Source organism: Pseudonaja textilis, chromosome 1 (genome assembly GCF_049901715.1).
Source record: "Pseudonaja textilis isolate UNSWEBS1 chromosome 1, rPseTex1.2, whole genome shotgun sequence".
Lineage (NCBI taxonomy): Eukaryota > Metazoa > Chordata > Lepidosauria > Squamata > Elapidae > Pseudonaja > Pseudonaja textilis.
This window is the reverse complement of record NC_141990.1, coordinates 76,189,403-76,211,764: the sequence shown is the minus strand read 5'-3', so window position 1 is coordinate 76,211,764 and position 22,362 is coordinate 76,189,403. Positions and strand designations below refer to the sequence as shown.

The 22,362-nt window shown below is 36.4% G+C and overlaps 1 protein-coding gene across 2 annotated transcripts in view; it reads left to right on the top strand.

Annotated features, from left to right (window-relative positions):
- Positions 1-22,362, top strand: part of PACRG (parkin coregulated) — a 277,345-nt gene that overhangs the window by 31,763 nt on the left and 223,220 nt on the right. For both annotated transcript variants that reach the window (XM_026705094.2, XM_087938616.1), the window contains one exon: positions 11,409-11,543. In XM_026705094.2, coding sequence (XP_026560879.1) covers positions 11,409-11,543 — 135 coding nt within the window. The remainder of the gene's footprint in view (positions 1-11,408; positions 11,544-22,362) is intronic.

Here is a 22,362-nt window from a genome sequence, read left to right as displayed (position 1 = left end):
GAAGTAATCCTCACAACTAATTATTTTATTATTAGGATAAAGAAGTCAGTAAAATAGATTTAACACCCCCCCCTTGAAGATTGAATATGTAATATTTAGATATGTACTTATGGGGCTCAAGAGCTGACTAGTCAGAATGTTGTATAAAAAGGAGAGATGTATTAAAATGTACTAGATTAAAAGAGAACAGGAGAAGGACTTTGTGCTTAAGTCACTCAGTGAGAGGTCTACAAGTCACACAATGGTGTTTTATGTAAAAGTTGAATGCCTGTTTGAGTCATATTATTTCCAGATGTCAATAGCTTATTTGTTTTTAAACTGGTTTTATGGTAGCTTCAGAAAACCTTAGAATTCCAGCAATAAATATATCAATACAAGGAAACAGATTCTGAAACATCCTCAAACATAATTTATACCTCTACTCTTTCCCTTTTAGCCTGGGCTAGGACTCTAAATCACAAGGACTCACAAGTATATCATTCTTCCCTAACATCCTGCAGATATCCCTGTGCAGAATTTTTTGTATCTAATTTATTTACTATTCAGTTACCATTTGTGTTACTATTATATTGACAAATATAGCAATCCATTTTTTTTTAAATTACAGAAAGGCACATTAAATACTTTAGTTTTGATCATTACTTTGTTCACGTTGTAGTTTCTTTTATATCAATATAGATTTGCCTATTTTTTGCAGTTATCTGTCTGCTATAACACTTCAAAAGTTGCACTAACATTAATGAGTATATATATTTTTAAAGCAGCAGATCAAGTGGGCTTGTGTTAATTGACAGTAAAAAGGAGCTTCATTTGCATAAGATTCAAAGTGCTTCATCAAAATCATTTGTGAAGGGTGCATAGCTCTTACAAAGCTTACACCTCACAGGTAGTAGAAAAGTGAGTGAAAAGATATATCACTGCATTTCTAAGGAAAAAAATCCTTCATTGTGTTGAAGCTTGAATTCTGTGAAGAATTTTATGATGTGTCAATGTCATATTTTAAAGATTGAGCAGTTAAAAAGAATATTGGGTGCTTACATTAAATGTTCATTGTGTGAAAGATGTGAACTGCAATCATCTGACAGGGAGAAAATCTCAAGGCTTTGTTTGACAATAGAAGCTGTTTTACTCTGAAGTCTAGAAACAAACACTTTCTCTTTTATGTAGTTGAAGTTTATAGAGGAAATTAACACATGTTAAGAATCCCTTTATTCCCTTTCTAACTCTGTATGTACAGCAAATGTTTCTAGCCTTAATTGGTAGATTTAACAGAGCATTAGGTTGACTGAGACATATGTCGACCTACTGATCACTAGAGCTGATTGTCCCCTTCCTCCCTCACCACTCCATGTGTGTCTTTCTCAGAGCTGTGAACTCTATAGAAGAGAGTGAGCATCTCACATAGAAGGTTACCAATCTTCTGGCTGTGCACCAAAACTTGGTCTTCAAGCAGGAGCCATGAATCCAGGAGGACCCCTGATTGTGAGCCTAGTCTTTCTGAGGAGCGTATCTTCATCAAGGACAAAGATGCCCACCTGGAATAGTGCAACCAAATTTGGTCACCATACTACCAAAAAGATGTTGAAACTTTGGAAAAAGTTCTGAGAAGAGCAACTAAGGTGATCAAAGGCCTGGAGACTAAAACATGTGAAGAACAGCTGCAGGATTTGGGTTTGTCTAGTCTAAACAAAAGAAGAATTAGGGATGACATGATAGCAGTATTCTAATATTTAAGGGGCTGCCACAAAGAAGAGGGGGGTCAAATTATTCTCCAAAGCACCAGAGGACAGAACAAGAAACAATGGTTAAAAACTAATCAAAGAGAGAAGCAACCTGGAATTAAAGAAACACTTCCTAATAGTGAGGACAATTAATGAGTGGAACAGCTTGCTTCTAGAAGTTGTGGGCGCTCCATCAATGGTTGTTTTTAAGAAGAGTCTAGACCAGTGGTGGGATTCATTTTTTTTTTACCACTGGTTCTGTGGGCGTGGCTTGGTGGGCGTGGCAGAGGAAGGATACTATAAAATCTCCAGTCAGAGGTGGTATTTGCTGGTTCTCCGAACTACTCAAAATTTCTGCTACCAGTTCTCCAGAGCTGGTCAGAACCTGCTGAATACCACCTCTGCACCACCTCCTAGAGCCGGAAATGACTAGCACGTATGTGCGAGGGGAACCTTTACCTTTAGTGCTGTTGTAACCTTGAATGGTCACTAAAAAAACTACAGGTAGTCCTCGACTTACAACAATTCATTGAGTGATCATTCAAAGTTACAACAGTACTGAAAAAAGTGACTTATGACCGTTTTTCACACTTATAACCATTGCAGCATCCCCATGGTCCCATTTACATTTACATTTAGATGCTTGACAACTGACGCACATGGGGTCATGTGATCCTCTTTGGTGACCTTATGACAAAGAAAGTCAATGGGGAATCCCAGGTTCATTTAACGACTGTATTACTAATTTAACATCTGCAGTGATTCACTTGACAACTGTGGCCAGAAAGGTCATAAAATGGGGGTAAAACTCACTTAACAACAGAAATTTTGGGCTCAAGTGTGGTTGTATGTTGAGGACTACCTGTATTGTAAATCAAGGACTCTCTGCAATGTATAATTTTTACACAATAGCACATATGGCAGCATTGGAGTTTCAGATTTGAGACTATTTCACAGCACTGGTGAGTGTTTGGTGAATACGTACATGACCATATGATAACAAAAATATCATCTTATTAATTAAACTTATGGTTTAAAAATTAAGGAAATTAAAATGAAAAATCAGATCAGATATATGTGTGTTAGTGGTGGGATTCAATTTTTTTTACTACCAGTTCTTGGTGGGCGTGGCATGGCTTGGTGGGCATGGCAGGGGAAGGATACTGTAAAATCTCCATTCCCTCCCCACTCCTGGGGGAAGGTTACTACCGTTTCTCTGAACTACTCAAAATTTCCACTACCAATTCTCCAGAACTGGTCAGAACCTGCTGAATACCACCTCTGGTCTACACAGTCACTTATCTGAAATAGTATAGGTTCTCCTGCTTGGGCAGAGGGCTGGACTAGAAGACCTCCAAGGTCCGTTCCAGCTCATTCATACTAAATATTCTAAATATGCTACAGCACTTAAATTATTTGGTCTTAATAGCCTGTTCATCTTTTGGGGTTGAATCTGCACCCTCTTTTCTCTATCCAACCTTAATAGCCTCCAGAAATGGGACATCACTGTAAGATATACTATATAGTTGGTATCATTAGAATTTTGTGAATACTTGTTATCAAATTAGTGGTGACTTTAGGTAGATATTTAACAGGATGTACCCTGAAGTTCTCCATAACAAATTATCCAGAATCCAACCTCTCATAGTCTTTACCTCATAACCATTCTCTGGACCTGCCATTGTGCTTGTAGTTTTGATAAGGGGATATTGAATAGTGGTGCATGGTACTTAAAAGTTCTAAAGTAATGAATAATGAGGTTGAGTATATGAGATAGAATTAAAATAAATATTTGCATTTATTTAATCACTAAATTGTTATATTTTGATTTTTTGCACCTGTGCTTGGTGGGACATGTGCAAATTAGGATGATATTTCTCATTTTCAATCAGAAACATTAAAAAACAGATACTTCTTAACTTTGAAATGGTCTCATCAACATCTGGTGATAGCAAATATTCCATGCCCCTTTTGGATTAATTTTTTTTGCAGGATTAGACAAAGGATACCAAATGCAAGATAGTTAGACTTGTCTTAGCCAAACTGTAATGAGATTACACCATTGGAAACAGGTATGAATAATGGTAATTCAGAGCCTATATAGGCTGGTCAAAAATATCTGTGGGATGGAATTTTGATGCAATCCTAACCACGAGAAGATTGCATATTTTCTGGCTTTGAAGTTCTACCCAATGAACTCTATGGTTGAACTCTATGGTTCCCTAATTGACAGACGTTAAAATATGTGTGATGGCTCAGCAGTTAGACACTGGGCTTGTTGGCTGGAAAGCTGACAGCACAGATTCGAGACCTGACCATGGAGGGGGTAAACACCTGTCTTCACCAGGCTTCTGTCCACAGTTTGAAAGAATGCAAATGCAAGTCGATAAATAGGTACCCCTTCAGTGGGAAGGAAACAGTGCTCTGTGACATCATGTTGGCTACATGACCATGGAAATGTCTTCAGACAGCACTGGCTCATGGCCTCGAAATGGAGATGAGTAAAATCTGCAGGGATTCTCTTTTCCTTTCCCTTTCCTAAGATTTTATTTTCACATACGATGTTGGAATAAAGCTTTAAATATTTGTACTTTGCAGTCATTGCGTCTGAATCTAAAAAAAATCTGTGATCCAACCCGGCTGGGCTGGAAAAGAGCAATACACATATCAACATAAGGACCAGAATCAACATAAGGATCAGAATTGTATCTCCAACTCCCCATTCACAAAGGCAGTCTAGAAAGTTATTGTGGTTGACAGTAAGTAGCTAGTAAGTGATCTTAGAAGAGAAGGTTGCTGGATCCAAATATGGCTTCTTGAGATATGGGTGAACCAATGTCTCTTTTAAGGACTTATAGTAGTTCCCATTTTCACAAACCTGGATTGCCTGTGACATAGAACCAGTCTTCTTCTTGGCTATTTGGTAACAGAAACAGGACAGGAATCTAGTTCACAATTGGCACAGTTAAGATTGCAGACAAGGTAGTCTACTTCCTTGGGACTCACTGGCTGAAAATCCTCCAAATAACACTATGTGATATAACTTCTGTCATCTCAATAGATGGTTTCTAACCTGGAAAAGACATAAACAATTCTATCCACAAAATGCTTGGCCAAACTATCTTTAATTTATACTGACAGGATCTTCTAACCTATCTCCCGGGGGGGTCCAGATTTTTTTAAACAGCTAGAATTCCAATGGTCAAAGAAATAATTTCATGTTAAATAAAAGATATATGTGGGGGAGAAGGGATAATTTTCTAACCAATTGTTTAGACAAAATGTGATTAGAAACTGGTTGGGGTACACAGTGAAGAAATGGTTGAAAATCAAGTGGGAAAGCCTTCACCAGTGACCATGGTTTTTCTAATATTGGTAATACTATTTGGATGTTCCAGGTTTTTATATGCAACAAACGGGTTCTTGCATAACTGTATTTCCAATTCCGTTACAGTTAATACTACCATATCTTAAGCAGGCAGAAGAAGCAGCCTGCCAAGGAAAGTGATTTTAAAAATCATGAAAGAGAAAATTTTAATGAAATCATTAAAAAAAAAAGATATTTTTAATGCTAAACTGGGATGGGATATAACCCAGTGGTAAAGTTTTCTGTTGAATAGCCTAAATCACTAGCAGCATGTTTGCTAAGAGTGGCAAGGGGATTAATTGCTTAAAAACTGAAACAACAGAATGTCTTGATGTGCCTAGCTTCCCTTAAACTGCTTTTAATGTATCTCTAGAAAGTATTTTTAAACTCTTTTTTTACTAGAGATGTTATACATTTTTCTAAACTGAATAAAATATTTTCTCCACTCACCCCTGCAGTATCTGCAAAATACTGTAACTTTTGGATTTAAAAAGTTCGTACTGAAAATGGTTTCTCTTCAGTTATATTCATAGTAATGCTTTCATTTCATGTAAATGTTTCCCTTGCTTTGAAATGTATTATATACATTTCTGTGATTGTAAAATAATTTGTCCTAGAAACTTTAATTTGCAATTCTCAATGGAGTGGTGCCCTTCAGAATTTTCAATGACATTACTGATGTAATATAGACATTGTGATAGCCTAGTAAATCCTACATTGTGCAGACAGGAAAAAAAATATAATTTAGAAATGAGAACAAGTACAAGCAGAGAGAGTAGAAAGAGAACAGGGAGAAAAAGGTGCAGAAATAGGTTTCATTCCTTAATCTTAATCCCAAAAGAAAAACAGGCAATGAAAATGACCTATTTTAGCAATAATGTTTACATGAAAGGGTTCTATCATTCCTTTAATCTGTGTATGTCTTCCTGCAGTAGCCACACTATATTTGAAAATGATATGTTCATGCATCAGTAAGTTTCAGAGGAGTACTTCATACATGTTCTTATAAATTTTACAGCACCTCTTCTGAAGTATATTATGTTACTTTATTCTGCATATAAATATTATGCCCTCATCTATTATATTCTTTCGAATATAGAAACGGGTAGCTGCCTTTGAATCAGTCCCTACTCCTGATGAGTCCTTTTGGTTGCCCCAAATGCTATATTGTTTCTTCTTCAAAGAGCTGCTTGGGCTAAGATTAGTTCTGTTCAATAGGCTTGTGTGAGTGCATGTTTTACAAGCTTAAACCAGCTAAAACCAGAAGTGGTATTCAGCAGGTTCTGACCAGTTCTGGAGAACCGGTAGCGGAAATTTTGAGTAGTTCGGAGAACAGGCAAATACCACCTCTGACTGGCCCCGCCCCCATCTATACTCTGCCTCCCTAGTTCCAGCTGATCGGCTGGGTCTTCTTTTGCTGCATAGGAGAATGGAGCTGGAAAGCAGGTTAGTGGGGTGGGGAGGGAATGGGGATTTTGCAGTTTCCTTCCGCTGCCACGCTGACCAAGCCACACCCACCAAGCCAAGCCCACAGAACCGGTAGCAAAAAGTTTTGAATCCCACCACTGGCTAAAACCTATGCTTGGTTTTGTTTCATGAGTAAGAAAAGTACTGTTTCATTTGGCAGTCTTTACATGGTATCATTTAAGAGCCATATAATATTAACAGTATCAACAATATTACTTTAAGATATATCAGTGTAGTCCAGTATTATTAAGGAAAGTACACAGTAAAATTTCATACAGTTCATTTTCTATACCTTTTTTTGTTATAGAATGACCTGTGTGCTGTTTAATTACTTAGAATTATAAGTATTTATCCATTTCTGGGATTTTCACAATTACACATGACCAATTGTATTTCATTATAATAGGATCAGAGAGAACAAGTTACTCAGGCTATAATCCAGTAAACCAGGGGCAAACTTGACAGCTTTAAGACTTATGGACTTCAACTCCCAGAGTTCTACCTCCAGTCATTTTAGCTCAGGAATTCTGGGAGGTGAAGTCCACAAGTCTTAAACTTGCCAAGTTTGAAGACCCTTATGGAAAACCATGTACATGAAATGTTATATTCATTGGGCTTATTTTGAGTTAACAGATACAAATCTGGTGTTAATCAAGTCAGTGGGAACCAACCAACCTTTATTTCCCCCCCCCTCTTTTAACATGAATATTTTTGCTTGTTTTTGCTTTGCTTTGCAAGCTTTACATCATAATATTCCTACAGTCCAATGCAAATTAAATTTAGGATAAATCAATTGTACGAGTGAATAATGATTAGATTCATGGTTTAGGTTTAATGCAGTTTTACTAAATAATAACTTTGTTTTGAAAAAATATAACTAATAAAATTATGCTTTCTAAAGATACATCACTTTTTCTTTTATTTTTGTATGAATTGCACATTAATCTTTTATGCTGTTCTGTTCTGTGTAATTAATCAAAGGAGATTGATCTTGAAAAGACAATTAACTGTTACACAATTAAAGGATTCCAGATGGAGAAAAATAAAATAATTGACTTTAATAGTAAAGCCAGCAAAAGCAAATGAAATGTTGATTCATGAATAGAAACTTCTACAAATATGAATAGTCTGAACGGTTTGTTAAATTTGGCCTCAGGCGGTTCTTTGATAGAAGCTCAGTACTTACACATCAGACAATCAGACTGAACAGCCTTTTCAGGGCTTAAAGAATGCTATGAAACAATAGGCAGTATTAAGTTTTGAAATGTGATTGATTGTTCTCTTTGTTGAAAACACTCTGCTAAGCATTTTCCTGGTGACATAAACTATTTGAAATATTCAAGGGGAAAAGATAGAAATAAAGTTACACTGAAAATAAATGTTAGGTAGAGTAACATTTGATAAGAAATCTATAATTATCCATGTACTCTCATCAAAATGTTGAGCACACAAAATATTTTGCTATCAGTAGCCATCTGCTGCTGACATACTTATATTATAACAGGATTGGAGGCATACCATTGCTTCACTGATGATGGAATGGAGACTGTGTCAATGTGGATTTAATCTGAGAAGAGAGGGAAAGCCCAAGCACTCACTCAACAAGAAATATACTGAAATTGCTGGAGAAAGTCCAAGTGTTCAGCCCGGTCCCTCTCCCTGCAGCAAGAGCAGTGTTTTACCTGTGTTATTTCAATATTAGCTTCATTACCACCTTTTAACCAATATTAGCCACCCATTATTCTGAAAAAGTCAGGGTTTGCTATTTTTTTTTCATTATAAGTGCTCAAGAAAGTACCTCTCTCTTTTGCTGTAATGCTTTTAAAATATTAGGAATTACTCCCTTTGGTTAACCTACATGTAGGGATATTATCTACAATTGTAGACTATATCCTTACACAGACACGTATCTGTTCGGTTAGTTTTAGATACGAAATTTGCTAGGTAAATTTGTATCTAAAAGAAAACATAGCAGACTTCCTGGTCTACTAACCAATCAATATATTAAAGCAAATTTTAATAGTCATGGATTGGTCAGAAAAAGCAGGAAGGTCTATGCTAACTATGTAAGAACAGTTCAGGTCTAAATCTTTCAAATTTGGTGAAACTCTTACATCATAAAACATTCATCCCAAACTCTTTGTAGGCCCTGCATAGGTCTTTCATGTCTTCCCCTTCTCTTCCGTTTCTAAAGCTTTCTTAGTCATCCATTCAAAGCGGCTCATGCACTTTTTTGAAGTAACACTTGAAAATCAACCCATTAGATTTAATTGTACAGTAGAAATAAGAATTAAATGAGTTTCTGCTTGTTCTTTGCATTCATTCCACTTCTGTAATTTGTGTGGGATTTTCAGAGATTCTGGAAGAAACACTAATTTCCAATAGATCTAATTTGCATTAAACGGAATAGCATTATAATTTATATTTTCTTATTGTGATGATTCACAAAAGAATCAAGTCACGCTCTTTCTTAGCCGTGACTTTCTGCAAACTGAACAACTTAACTATAAACTGCTCTGTTTATACTTTATAACATGCTTGGAAGTGTCAGCCATAATCCCAAACAATTTTTCATACACCAAGAGTAGACACGCATATATATTATTTTTGCTTTGCACAACAAACTGCTATCTATCTTGCAAACTTATTCTAAAAGCCTTTTTCAATTTAAATACAATTTGTCATATGGCTTGGGAGACCAGTATTTAAAAATTTCAAGCCCAGGCACATTGAGTTAATCATGTATTTCTGCAGCTTTCATCTGAAGTCCAGTTAACTTAATCATTGTGTACATGCTTATACCCTCATGCAAGAATATGTTGGTGGGATTATTACTGCATTAACATGTGTATGTCTGGGCTTCCTAACTAATGAAACAAAAGAAATGTACTTGTGACCAACTTGATTTCTGTGGAGATGCTTTCCATTTCTAAGCATGTTTATTTTATGATAAGTACTGATATATTCAATGAGACTTGCTCAGAAATGAAGTCACAGAAATTTGTAGTCTTGGCTATAATTACTTTCAAGTGGGTTATGATGAACAACCAAACTTTATTAACAATAACTGTGATAAAAACAGATTTAAGTTGTCTCCAAATTTTGTCATGTATTAAATCGATTAAATGAAATAAAGAGGAAATTTTTCCATTAAAGGAAGGAAAGTCAAACTCTCGCACTGGTATAGTTTTTGGCTGTTTTCTGGTGTCATTATCAATTTAATTTTGAATTACAATTGCAGTTTGTTTTAGTATTATAATGCAATAATAAAATTGTCCATGTAGAAGCAAACATCAATGTGTTCAGCAATAATTAATTCAAGTAAGACAAGAAATTAACACATCTTTCCCCAACTTGGTATCTGTTGGATATGGTTATATTTGGAGACTATTAAGCTGAAGAAGGCCATATGAGTCACAAATATTGTTTTTGACAATAGATTCTAAACTAAAACAAAAATATTGAAGTAATTCTTCAATAGATGTAATACTAATGTGTAACCTTATACTGCTCTTCTATATAAACAAGCAATAAATTACAGAAAAACCTATGACATTGGGTGACAGCGTGAAAAATTTCCAGTCTTATTCCTTATTTTTGATTTCCATCAAAATGAATCGATCCATACTGCATTCCTAAGTCATTATAATTCCATAGAATTTTTAGATGCAAAATAACTCCTGGAAACCAGATTTTCCTAACCCCTTCTCTTTTTTTCCTCCTTAATGAAACCTTAATGTTAAAGCCATAGTTATGTCATCCAAAAAATAAACTATAACTTAGTATATTTGTTCTTATCCTCCAGCTGTGTCTTTTGTTATTATAAATTAACATCCCCTTATAAGCAAACTAATAGTATATGATACTAAACATATGTCTTAAATTGAATTTATTATAATTGTGTGGACTTTATTTTCTTATGATTAGATACCAGTGGATACTTGGTTGAGGGACAAATTCTTTAGCATTCCTTGTTTGTGTGAATTCTTCAAACCAGAACATTTCTACTAGCACCTCCATTGTACTGTGGGAGCTGCACATAATTCAATTTGACAGCATAGCTAAGAGAATGAGACAAAACTGAATATGGTTGAGTTGAAAGCAAATCATTTTCATCCTATATTTAACAAACTTAAATATAGTGATATCTACCATTTATAAAAAGATCTTTTCTCTGTTATATAATACATATTTTAAATAAGTTACCTTTACAACAAGGGAAAACCATAGCGACAATAAGCCTCCATTTTGCTATAAAACATTAAATATCCTCAAATCTTAAGCTGTCTAAATTTAAAATACTGTAACTTCCTTAACATAATGTCTCTGTGAGCGATTGTGGAAAAGCTGAGGAAGATATGGAAAAGAGAATAGACATAATCAGCAAGTTAGCAATCTTATAAATAGCCACTAAATTCACTGAAGAGAAACCCAGAAAGAAGTAATTTAAATCATTCAAAGAATTTGAGCTATATTAACTCATTATAAATGAGTGATTTTCAAACATGGCAACTTTAAGCTGTAGGGATTCAACTCCCAGGATTCCCCAGCCAGCATTATAAATAAATTTTGGAAATTGCACCATCATTTCTAAGATTTTGATTTATCCCAACCATATCTTTAAATCTGTGAATCTGTATGTCTTCTTTTATCTTGCCTAGCTAGTGTACATGGGCGATGACAATTTCCACCAGGTATTAAATATGTTAAATATTCCGTGGTGAACATCGATAACAGTGCTTTAAACTGAAATATGAAGCACTCTGATGTCATAGTCTCAATGAAATCATTTATTTCATTTATTTCCTGATATGCACCGATTTTTGCATAAAGATTTTTCTTTAACATCTTAGGTGAAAGGACCTCCAGCTGCAGGAGCATTTAAAGAAAGACCAACAAAGCCCACAGCATTTCGCAAGTTTTACGAACGAGGAGACTTCCCAATTGCCCTTGAGCATGATACAAGAGGAAACAAAATAGCCTGGAAGGTAGGTCAGGGCACAGCTGTGACTGGCAGCTGCACTTATTGAAGTGACAAATGTCATTGCCCAAAGTGTTGGCTTATAAGTAAATAAAGTGAAGTAATTTCTTAGCAAATAGAAGACAGTGGGGGAAACAAGTCAGAGACCAGCCTCCTGAGTCAGCCATCTACCTTGGTGAACAATCAAATTATATGCTGCAAAAAGGAAGTTGACAGAATTGCTTTGCCTTAGAGAACGGTCTCCTGTTCAATTCATCTCTATTTTTATGAGGACCTGGCAACCCAGTCTATTCCAGGCAGTCCATCAAGTGATGGAAGTGGCTGGATACAGTGAGCAGCAGCAGCCATTTATCTCTCTCTTCTCCCCCCACTCCCCCACCACCCCACCAATTTCACCTTCCTGCAGGACAGTTCCAAATGGAAGCTTTAATTACCTAAATGGATAGGTCAAGATTGCCTGCTCCTTTGAAATGCAGAGCAGAATACTAACGAAGGCAGATTCTCATTCCAGCGCTTCACTCCCAGGCTGCAGCATATGTCAGACAGCGTAATCGCTGTCATACATGCCCCTGTTAGAGGCTGACCTCCATGGCTGAAACCATTATGGCTCTGACATCTCTGACAAAAGGTTAATTGGCTTCAAAATAAATGTATTGCCTAATGACTTCATTCAAATGCAGTCTGTTTCTCTCCAAAAGGCTCAGTGATGTTATTTGTAAAACTTGCCAATCTTTGAGGTAACTAGAGCAGGCTTTTAAATTTAATTTGAAAAATGAATGCTGATCTTTAACCTGCTCTTTCTATTTAATTATTTTTGTTATCAAAGAATGAATTTCTCTCTTTGTGCATATTATTTATTGCTGGGAATAAGATTTCTCTTCAAACCAGACAAAGATAGCCTGAAGATACATCATATATTGGGAATTGTAAAAAGAAAAAAGAAAAGAAAAAAAGGAAAAGAAAAAGAAGCAAATAACCCATTCTTAGAACGCTTGAGTAGCTCATGTTGAAAAACTATGATTTAAGTTACAATAATTTAGGTAATTAAAATAAAAAATAAATGTTCTTAGACATGACAATAATAATAATGATCTATAATTTATATTATTAAAAAAATTGGCACTCTGTAAATGTACTAAGAAACATTGCATTGAAATTTAAGGGATGTATTTCACTTAAATATAAGGGCCAATGACTTTGATTTTCTAATCTTGTATAATATTATTGCTGATATTTATAGATAAATGTATACCTTATGATATTTATATAAGATTCTTTGTATTAACTTTATATGAAATTTGTGATACTATTTTGTTTTGATTTTCCTCAATATTATATGCCAATAATACATTTGATTTGAATTAATAGACATAGGAAAGAAATCACAAAGCAGAACCGATGGGCTAAAGTCCATCAATTACAAAATGACTTACAGGCTAACTTAAACAATTTAAATTTAATTATATATATATATATATATATATATATATATATATATATATATATATATATATATATATATATATTTTAAAGGTGGCATGATCAAATATTACTAACTTGGGAATTTTAGTGGTGAAGATTTAGAAGAGAAAAGGAGGGAAATAACAGAAGTTAATAAGCTTTTTATTATTGTCAGTCCCTATTTTGCTGCTTACATTTACTGTACATAGCAGAAGATTTTTTTACCAAGTTCCAAAAACTGCATGGTATCAAGAGAACATGAATATTAAAAAGCTTCTGTAATTCCAGCCATTTTTTGATCTTTAGGTTAGCTGGCTGATAACACCATAGGCATGTTGCTTTGCTATCCTTTCACCCTATCCTAAAACTAGCAGAAATCTGTATAGCACTCGATATCTTGCTGGTTGTACAGCATGGCCTCCTGTGCAACTGGAAGAGGTCTGCATTGGGCTGATATGATGTGCAACATACAAAGAGATATTTGTAGTTTTCTGAGCTGAAATTCCAGCCTTGTCCAATATTCAGCTCATTGAAAGGCTCCTTTAACTGATATGCACAAAACACTTCATGCACTGTTTTTTTCTCTTTTACTTTCATGTTGTATACAGACAGGATGAACTTTTAAAAAAACCTTGGGAACTATGGATCCCCCAGATGATTGTTCAATGTAACCCTAGCTGGCAGCAAAAAAATTGAGGGTTCTTGTTGATCTTTTTAATCACTTGACAGCCTTTGAATGGTCATCTAGATTATTGTGTAGCTGAGTGCAGTTGTTGAATCAGTTTTGAAGAACTACAGTTAAAGGGATTCAACTGTAAGGATCGATGTGGAAACTGGAAGCTGTCTAAGGAGATGAAGTGAGGAATCAGTACTTGGCTGGAAGTCTACTGAAATACAAAATCTAGGTCCTTTTGGTTACACACATTAAGTCAGGCAAGGTGGGGGGGTCAGTTTCAAAGCTTTGTACTTTCTAGGTTGACTAGTGGACTATCCCTTTTTTTAAAAGGGGGAAAAGTGATTGTGGTATTCTAGTCTCCCTTAAAAAAGAATTGATGGTTGGACAGAGAGATCAGGGACCAAATTGAGGGGTGGGATCCTGTAGGAAACAGGCAGAAATAACTAAAAGCCAAGAGACAGATAAATAGCAGTAACAGGTTGTTCCAATATTATCTTTTAGACACACACAACATGATTCAGCTATTTTCCTAAGTAGGGGAAAGTATTGCTATTTAGGGTTTCTTGTAATCTCTTAATTATTGTCTGAACATTTAGTTTTTCTGCTACTTATTCAAAACCATGATGAGGAAATGATTGGTTGGGATGTTAGAGGAGAATCAAATTGGAATTTTTGGTTTTCAACCATCAAATTGTCACTTTCTCTTTCAAATTGACTTTCTGGCCTTGGTGAATAAAATGCAGAGGATTGGGGGAATTCATGCTGTCAGGTTTCTTAGAAGAAGGGGAATATCAAATAAGTAGAGTGATTAAATGGATGAATGAATGAATAAAGAAATGAATGAATGAAGAACTTTACTGCACTTCACCAAGCATATAACAATTGTAAAAAATAATAAAATGAGATAACAGCCATAAATATTCAATGTTAGTTCTGAGAGCTACACATGTGAACTTGGTGAAAATTTAAACAGCTGCTTTTGCCTACCCAAAGGAATTTCACATAAAATGTATCTGTTTGTGTGGGACTGGCCTAATGAGGGGTATTAGCAAGTCATTATGAGGATCTCTATAGAAACCACAAAAGACGGTCAATAATTCACTGCTCCCAGACACAGAGGGCAGATATTTTCTGCATAAAGGGTTTTTTTAAAAAAACTTGCCCTCCAATGCACTGATTGCAAGATGTCAAAACAGAGTAATGTTAAAGGCCTTACAGAATATATTAACTATATGCTGATCCATTTACACAGCTGGTTGATACAGACTTTAATTTGCACAATACTGTATTAAGGATTCTTTAAGTAAGTAAGTAGTGTACCACAATCAGGTTTCGTTCAAGTTTCAGCAACACTGAAACTTGGTCAAAGTTTGCCAATTTCTGAAGTCTGCCTCCAATTTGTTGTTTTAGAGAAATATAGCTTGCCTAGATAAGATAAGAGGTTGAATATTTAGCTAGTATTGAAAAAGACTTAGCCATGGTCTTATTTCAGCCCTTAGCAACTCTGCATCCTATCACAGGACTACATCAAGAACACATCTTAATTCTTAAATGGCTTTCATAAGTTCTTTCTGGTTTAGTATTAATGATGCTTAGATTTAATTGCCCCTGTTGAGGTGTTCCCCATTAGGAGAATGAGTGCACTCAGGGAAACGTAGTAAGAGTGGTGTTGAATAACACGCAACCAGCATACAGATACACTGAATAGTAAAATGTAGATTTTACTTCCAGTAAATGGGTAAACAAAGTCCAACAAACAGTCCAAATCATACACGGTTAAAGCAGGTAGTATTCAATACAATGTCCAGGGATAATCTAAAAACGAAGTCCAGTATCATAAATAAAAGTTCAGTAAACGGAGTTGCTAACAGTTTACAAGACTCACAGCAATCCAAGCAGAATGACGATCAGGCAAAAAGCAATAGGGAAATGCAAGAAGAGAACAAACCAGGTTTCTGGCTCCATCTTATGGCCGTCGGAGGAACCTCAACCAATCACAATTATAGCATTCTCTTAAAGATACAACAGTATTAAAATGACTATCCTGGTTTATATATTGCCAACCCAACTGTTAGGTGACTATCATTCCTAACAGCCCCCCAAACAGGAGTGTGGCCAACAATTTGATTTTAAATGATTGTAAAACAGCTGAAATATACTATGTGTCTCTAAAGAAAAGATCTTCTAAATAGGACAGGCAGTTTACTTTATTCAATCAATCAATTCATATAATTTCCCAATCAACATGCAACTAAGGGTACATACACATAATAAAAAAAGAAAGAAAAATGTTCCTGGTATATTGTATCATAGTGATAGTAATAGCACTTAGACTTCACAATGCCTTACAGCCCTCTCTAAGGAGTTTACAGAGTCAGCCTATACATAGGGAATTGTTTGTCAATTTCAAAGTCTTTATTTAAATCCCCACAATTGCACTGAGATAATAATGGAATACTAATAAGGAGAGGATGCACCTTGGTCAACTCCATTAGTAGTTGGCACTATATCTGAGAGATGGCTACCTATATTGCACCTCACTCACTGATCCTAGAGAGTATGTGCCTTTGTTTTAGACCCATGTCCCTCCTGGCTTGTGAAAGCTGCCCAGGAGGTGACAGGTGGGTGGACTCTGGTGGTGATTAATGCTTCTCTACAGGAGGGGATGGTGCCCCAGCACTTTAAGGAGACTGTGGTTCTCCCTCTTCTTAAGAAGCCATCTCAAGTCCACCCGGTTGGATAATTTCCGACCTGTCTCCAATCTTCCCTTTTGGGGAAGGTGGTTGCTCAGCAGTTCCAGAAGTTTCTGGATGAAATGGATTCTCTAGACCCCTACCAGTCAGGATTCAGGCCTGGACAGAAATGGAATTGGTCGCACTTTTGAATGATCTCTGGCGGGGGTGGGTTGTGGGTAGTGCATCCATCCTTGCTCTACTTGTCTTCTCGGTGGCTTTTGATACCATTGTCCATGGGATTCTCCTGGAGCAGCTTCGGGAAATGGGAGTGGGAGGCCTTGTGCTGTCTTGGTTCACTTCCTTCCTCTGCGACCACTCTCAGTCAGTGTTGATAGGAGGGGAGAGATCCAGCCCTCACCCACTGCTTTACGAGGTTCTGCAGGGCTCAGTACTCTCTCCGCTCCTGTTCAACATTTATATGAAGCCGATAGGTGAGATAATCTATCACCATGGACTGAGGTATCACCAATATGCTGATAATACTCAGCTGTTTGTCTCAGCCTGTGGTGAGTTAAGTGTTGCTGTGTCCTCCCTCTCACAGTGCCTGGAGGCTGTTAGGGACTAGATGGAGAGCAACGGATTGAAACTAAACCCTTGCAAGACCAAATGGCTCTGGGTTGGGGTTTGTTGGCTCAGGGAGAATTGTCACCTTTGGTCTTGGATGGGATGGCACTACCCCAAAAAGACCCTGTGCATAATCTAGGGGTTTTCCTGGACTCACAACTCCTGCTCAAAGAGCAGGTGGCAATCGTGGCCAGGAGGGCCTTTGCGCAACTGCAAGTTGTGCACCAGTTAAGCCATTTCCTGGACCACGGTCCCTACTTACAGTCACTAGTCACTTGCTGTCTTGATTATTGCAACATGTTCTACATGGGGCTGCCCTTGAAGATCATCCGGAAGTTCCAGTTGATGCAAAATGCAGTAGCCTGCATGGTTTTATGCAGACCCCGATTTGCACATGTGTCCATCTCCTGCAGGAGCTGCATTGGTTGCTGATTTGCTTCCAGGTGCAATTCAAGGTGCTGGTTGTTACCTTTAAAGCTCTTCATGGCTTGGGACCGGGTTATCGGAGGGAACGTCTCTTTCCAGTCACATCTACCTGACCCATTAGAGCGGGGAGGCAGGGAATATTGTGAGTCCCATCCCTGAGGGAGATATACCTGGTGGGACCCAGAAGAAGGGCCTTCTCCGTGGTGGCTCCCTCTCTCTGAAATATCATTCCCCCAGAGATTAGAATGCCCTTCCACTCTAGCACTCTTTCAGAAGGCACTGAAGACCTGGTTTTGTCAGTGGGCCTGGGGAACCCGGAGTGGGATGGAGCCCATCAAATAGCTAATGTAATCTGCTGTCATCGGGGCAGGGCGGGGGAGTTAGAGGGTGATTTTTTATTTTTTCCCAGATTTGGTTCTATTGTACTTTATTAATTTATTTGATTCTTTTTGTTAGTTTTTATTGTTTTTATTTTTACTTTTTGTTTTAAATATGGTTTTACATTGTGTAAGCCGCCTCGAGTCGCCATGGGCAAATAGGCAGCAATACAAATTAAACAAACAAGCAAATAAAAAAGAAAGAAAGAAAAAGTATTAATCCCTAATCTAGCACAGAGCAACAATTCCTGCCTGTTCATTGGCCACCAAATTGCAAAAGCATTTTAGGGAGAAGAAATAAGGAGAAATAATGTGCTGGGGGAAACCAACTATTTCAGCTCTTTGTTTCCTGAACTTTTTTTGATTAACCCCCCCCACCCCCCTCTCTCTTTCTCTCTCTCTCTCTCTCTGTCTCAGTCTCAGTCTTACTCTCACTCTCACTCTCACTCTCACTCTCTCACACACATACTTCAAACATCTTTACTGATTTTCTTTTAGGCAAAATCTACTTTCACAGTGGCAAATGCTGTTTCAGCTCCAGTTAATTTTGCAATTACAACAGTAAGAATTATTGTCAACAACATTACTACCATGCTTCTGTGTCCTTAAACCTGCTGTAATAGATATATGTAATAGCAGAGTGTTGTGATTGGAAGGATCGGTCCTGTTGGGAGTTTTGACTCTGATGACTGTTAGATCGTGGATTGACGTCAGAACCAGGAAACGTTAATCTGAAGGGCAAGCCAGTTAATTAGCACGTTGCCTTAATGGGTATAAAAGGACACAGCTGAGCTGGTGCCTTTCGCCAGGAACAAAATGACTATTTTGAATGAAGACGTTACTGCAAAGAGCTCTCTGTTTGTTTGAATTTCGAAGGGGAGTCCTAACAGTTTCTGCCAGCCGTTATCTTGTTATTTCCTTCAGTTTGATTTGATTGTGAAACGGCTGCTTTCTGTTTGTTCGTTTGAATTTCCAAGAGGAGACATAACAGCAGAGTGTATCATGTTTGGAGAAAATGTATGTGTGGGGAGATTGTTTTATCTTTGTGGAGGCCAGGTTCTTTCCTATGATGGTTGGCAACATCCAGAATATGAAATACCAGAAGAATACCAGATCTGAATGACTAGCACAATCTTGCAATTTGCAATGTGCTTCTAAAGCACATAGATCAATGCTATCATGTGGTCCCATATGCAGCTTCCAGGACTTAAGACGCAATGAATTGTTGTGTTGTTATTTTTATGCCGTGTACTTTCAACAGGTTTATCTCAGTAAAAATAGTTAATGAATCATCCTTCTTGTGACCTAAGCTATAGAGAATCAAAACACAAGTGTAATATGATTAGGCAGAACAACTGCTATGTTAAGATGAAATGATGTCTGGAGGGCTTTGCATGCCATTCTGATTACAATGTTACTGTGAATACATTTTTGTTGTAATGTGTTTCAAACATCATAAAACATTGGCTTTTTTTAAAAAAAAACAGACTTTTGCAGAAAGGATCTTCAGAGCATATTGTACTTCAGTTAAAATGGTGTCAGGGCTAGAACAAGTTCAGTTTATTTGCTGCCTTAACACACTTTTGAAGGAAAGGGAAGAGATCAGACAACTGGAAGTTTTTAAGAGATTGACAACCATTGTATAGGGTTTCCTTCCTGAGCAGGAGATTGGACTAGGAGGCCTCCAAGGTGCCTTCCAACTTTGTTATTCTGGAGTTAACGGAAGTTGGAGTACAGCCACCTTGATTTAAGATATACTTACACTTTCTTTAATATTAATGTTCTTTTTATTGCCACAATTTGGCTGTCTCTAATATAAAAGCAAACTCCAGTTCCTTGATCTCATATTTTAACGGAAAGCAAATATTTGAATAATCCACAGACCATCTGAAACAAACTTAATATCACATACCAGGGATCGTAAAGAAATAATATATACAAAAACAACATAGACTGTGGAGAAAGTGTGTATCTATAAGTCAGGAGCAGAGGATATGATACATTACAGTTCTGGTAAAGGTAAGAGGGTGTTGAAATAATCTGTAATCTATAATGGAAATTATTACATCCTCCTGCGCAAGGATTTCCTGGCCAACTAAATAAACTTTATTATTATACACAAAAATGACAGTATGCACAGCAGACAAGATAACCATGCTGGATTCATATCACAAATCAGTAGTTGAACACTTCCCAAGTGTTTAGGACTGCGTGATGTATCAGTGGATTATGCGAGCAGATCCCTGTAAGGTGGCCTTCTGCAGCTGACCATGGGTGATCTTGTCAGCACCAATTGTTTTTAAATGCTTGCTGAGGTCTTTAGGCACAGCACCCAGTGTGCCGAGTACCACTGGAACCACCTGCACTGGTTTATGCCAGAGTCTCTGCAGTTCGATTCTCAAGTCCTGATATCTGGTGACTTTTTCAAGTTGTTTCTCATAGATTCTGCTGTCACCAGGTATGGCAATGTCGACGATCCACACTTTTTTCTTCTCCACAATCGTGATATTCGGGGTATTGTGTTCCAAAACTTTGTCAGTCTGTATTCAGAAGTCTCACAGAAGTTTTGCATGCTAATTTTTGACCACTTTTTCAGGCTTATGATCCCACCCAACTACTACTACTATTACTACTACTACTACAACTACTACTACTACTACTACTTATTATTATTATTATTATTATTATTATTATTATTATTATTATTATTATTATTATTATTATTGAAAACCTTTATTTTACAGTTAGAGCAATATTGTAAAACAGAATATTTTTATCAGATGATAAATAGTGTGTTGCTTATATAATAAGGTCTAATTTTTAAGACTTAACCTGTGGTTTATCTTGCATATACAGTATGAATAAAAAATGAAAATGCCATTAAACAACTATCTCTGCATTTTTTTTCCGAACCACTAAATGAGATACCAAACATTACAAAATAAAGTGTCAAATGACTTACAGACCAGTGAGGAACCAGGCACTATTTCATTTTCATGTGCAAATTTATTTCCCTAACTTAATAGCATTGTAATCTATGATATAAAGGTAGAATTATCCATCCAAATAAGAAATATTTCTTCTATCAAAACTGAAGCACTACTGTAATAACCATAGAAAAGCAAGTTCTTTTTGCATTGCTACCTAGCTGTCTATGGTTACCTACCTTGCTACGTAGGATTGGCAATCATGATCATAGCAGATTGTCAAAATTATTCACTATTCACAGTATTATCATTTCTTCTGCTCAAAGATCATAGAATTTTCTTTTTAAATAGTTTTAGCTGCTTGCAACATTACTGTTTTTTTTTCTAAATATTGTTTTCATATTTATGATTCAGAATTTTAATGAAATGACTGTCCTACTTCCTTAGGTAAAATATCACATTTATTAAAATACCAACATGTGAATTGATTTAGCAGCTGGATAATTTGTTTCTCCTAAAGGGATGCTGCTTTGAAAATGCCCTAAATCTCTTTTTCCTTTAATAACAGACTTTGCTAGAATTTGAATTCCAGCTGTTACAAGGAGTTAAAAAACAAAACAGGCCTCCAAAGAAGAATGTTAGTTTATCTGATTTGGGGAGTACAGAACCTCTAAGATTTCAGTTATTACTTTTTTGTGTTGATTAATTAGACTTACTAAATTTCAGTAAAGAACAAAAGGTACTATGTGAAACTGTAGATGAGAGTGGAACAAAAGAAAGTTGGAAAGGATATAAAAGAATACTATGATAGAGTAAATGCTGGTGTAAAGTAGATTAGCTGAAATTGTTTTTCTTATCTGAAATTCATTTAATATGTCTTACTCCTTTTCTGAAAGGCAATAGCATGATTGATAAGCCAGTATGTATCATATTTCAACTTTCAAAAAAAAAGGAAAGGGAGTTGTTTATGCTTATTACTTTTGCTTCTCCCCTACCAAGAAATTGTGAATATCTCTACATCACTTACACATCACAATAGCTTACAGAATCAAAAGTCTCTTCCATTTATGATATAACTTTGATTAAACAGTCGAAGGCATCTACCACTTATAACCTGATATGACCTGCATCACATGCTTACATACACAAGCCATAATGTTGACATGGTTTATGGATTGAATGAAAGTCAATGCTATCTTCCCCCAATTAATCTCATGGATCCTGCCTTAATCTTAGTTGTGAGATGAGGCAGGGGACTATGCACTGCTCAATAGGTCTGAGTTTCCTTCAATGATTATGAAGTTCTGAAAAGTATTTGATGAGCAGTTTGGCACCCCCTTAGCTATCAAATGTTTGACATAATTGCTGTAATACCTATTCAAGACATTCCATTTGAAGCAAAAGAAGTTTTCCAAGGATCACATTGACTTTTCCAGCTAGTTTAAGCATGTGATGTACAGAGTGAGTACTTCAGCACTAACTGCTTCACAAGTCCTTCTATGCCTTTTGTGTGGGAGTTGCTTGACTTTCAGGGAGGAAGTTTTGAGTCTTATATTCAGAAAAAATAACTGAATTCAAGTTTTTACCATTTCCAAGGAGTAGTTTTCCCTTTAAAATTGTTCAACCTTGCTTGATGCCCTCTCATTAATGAATGAAACTC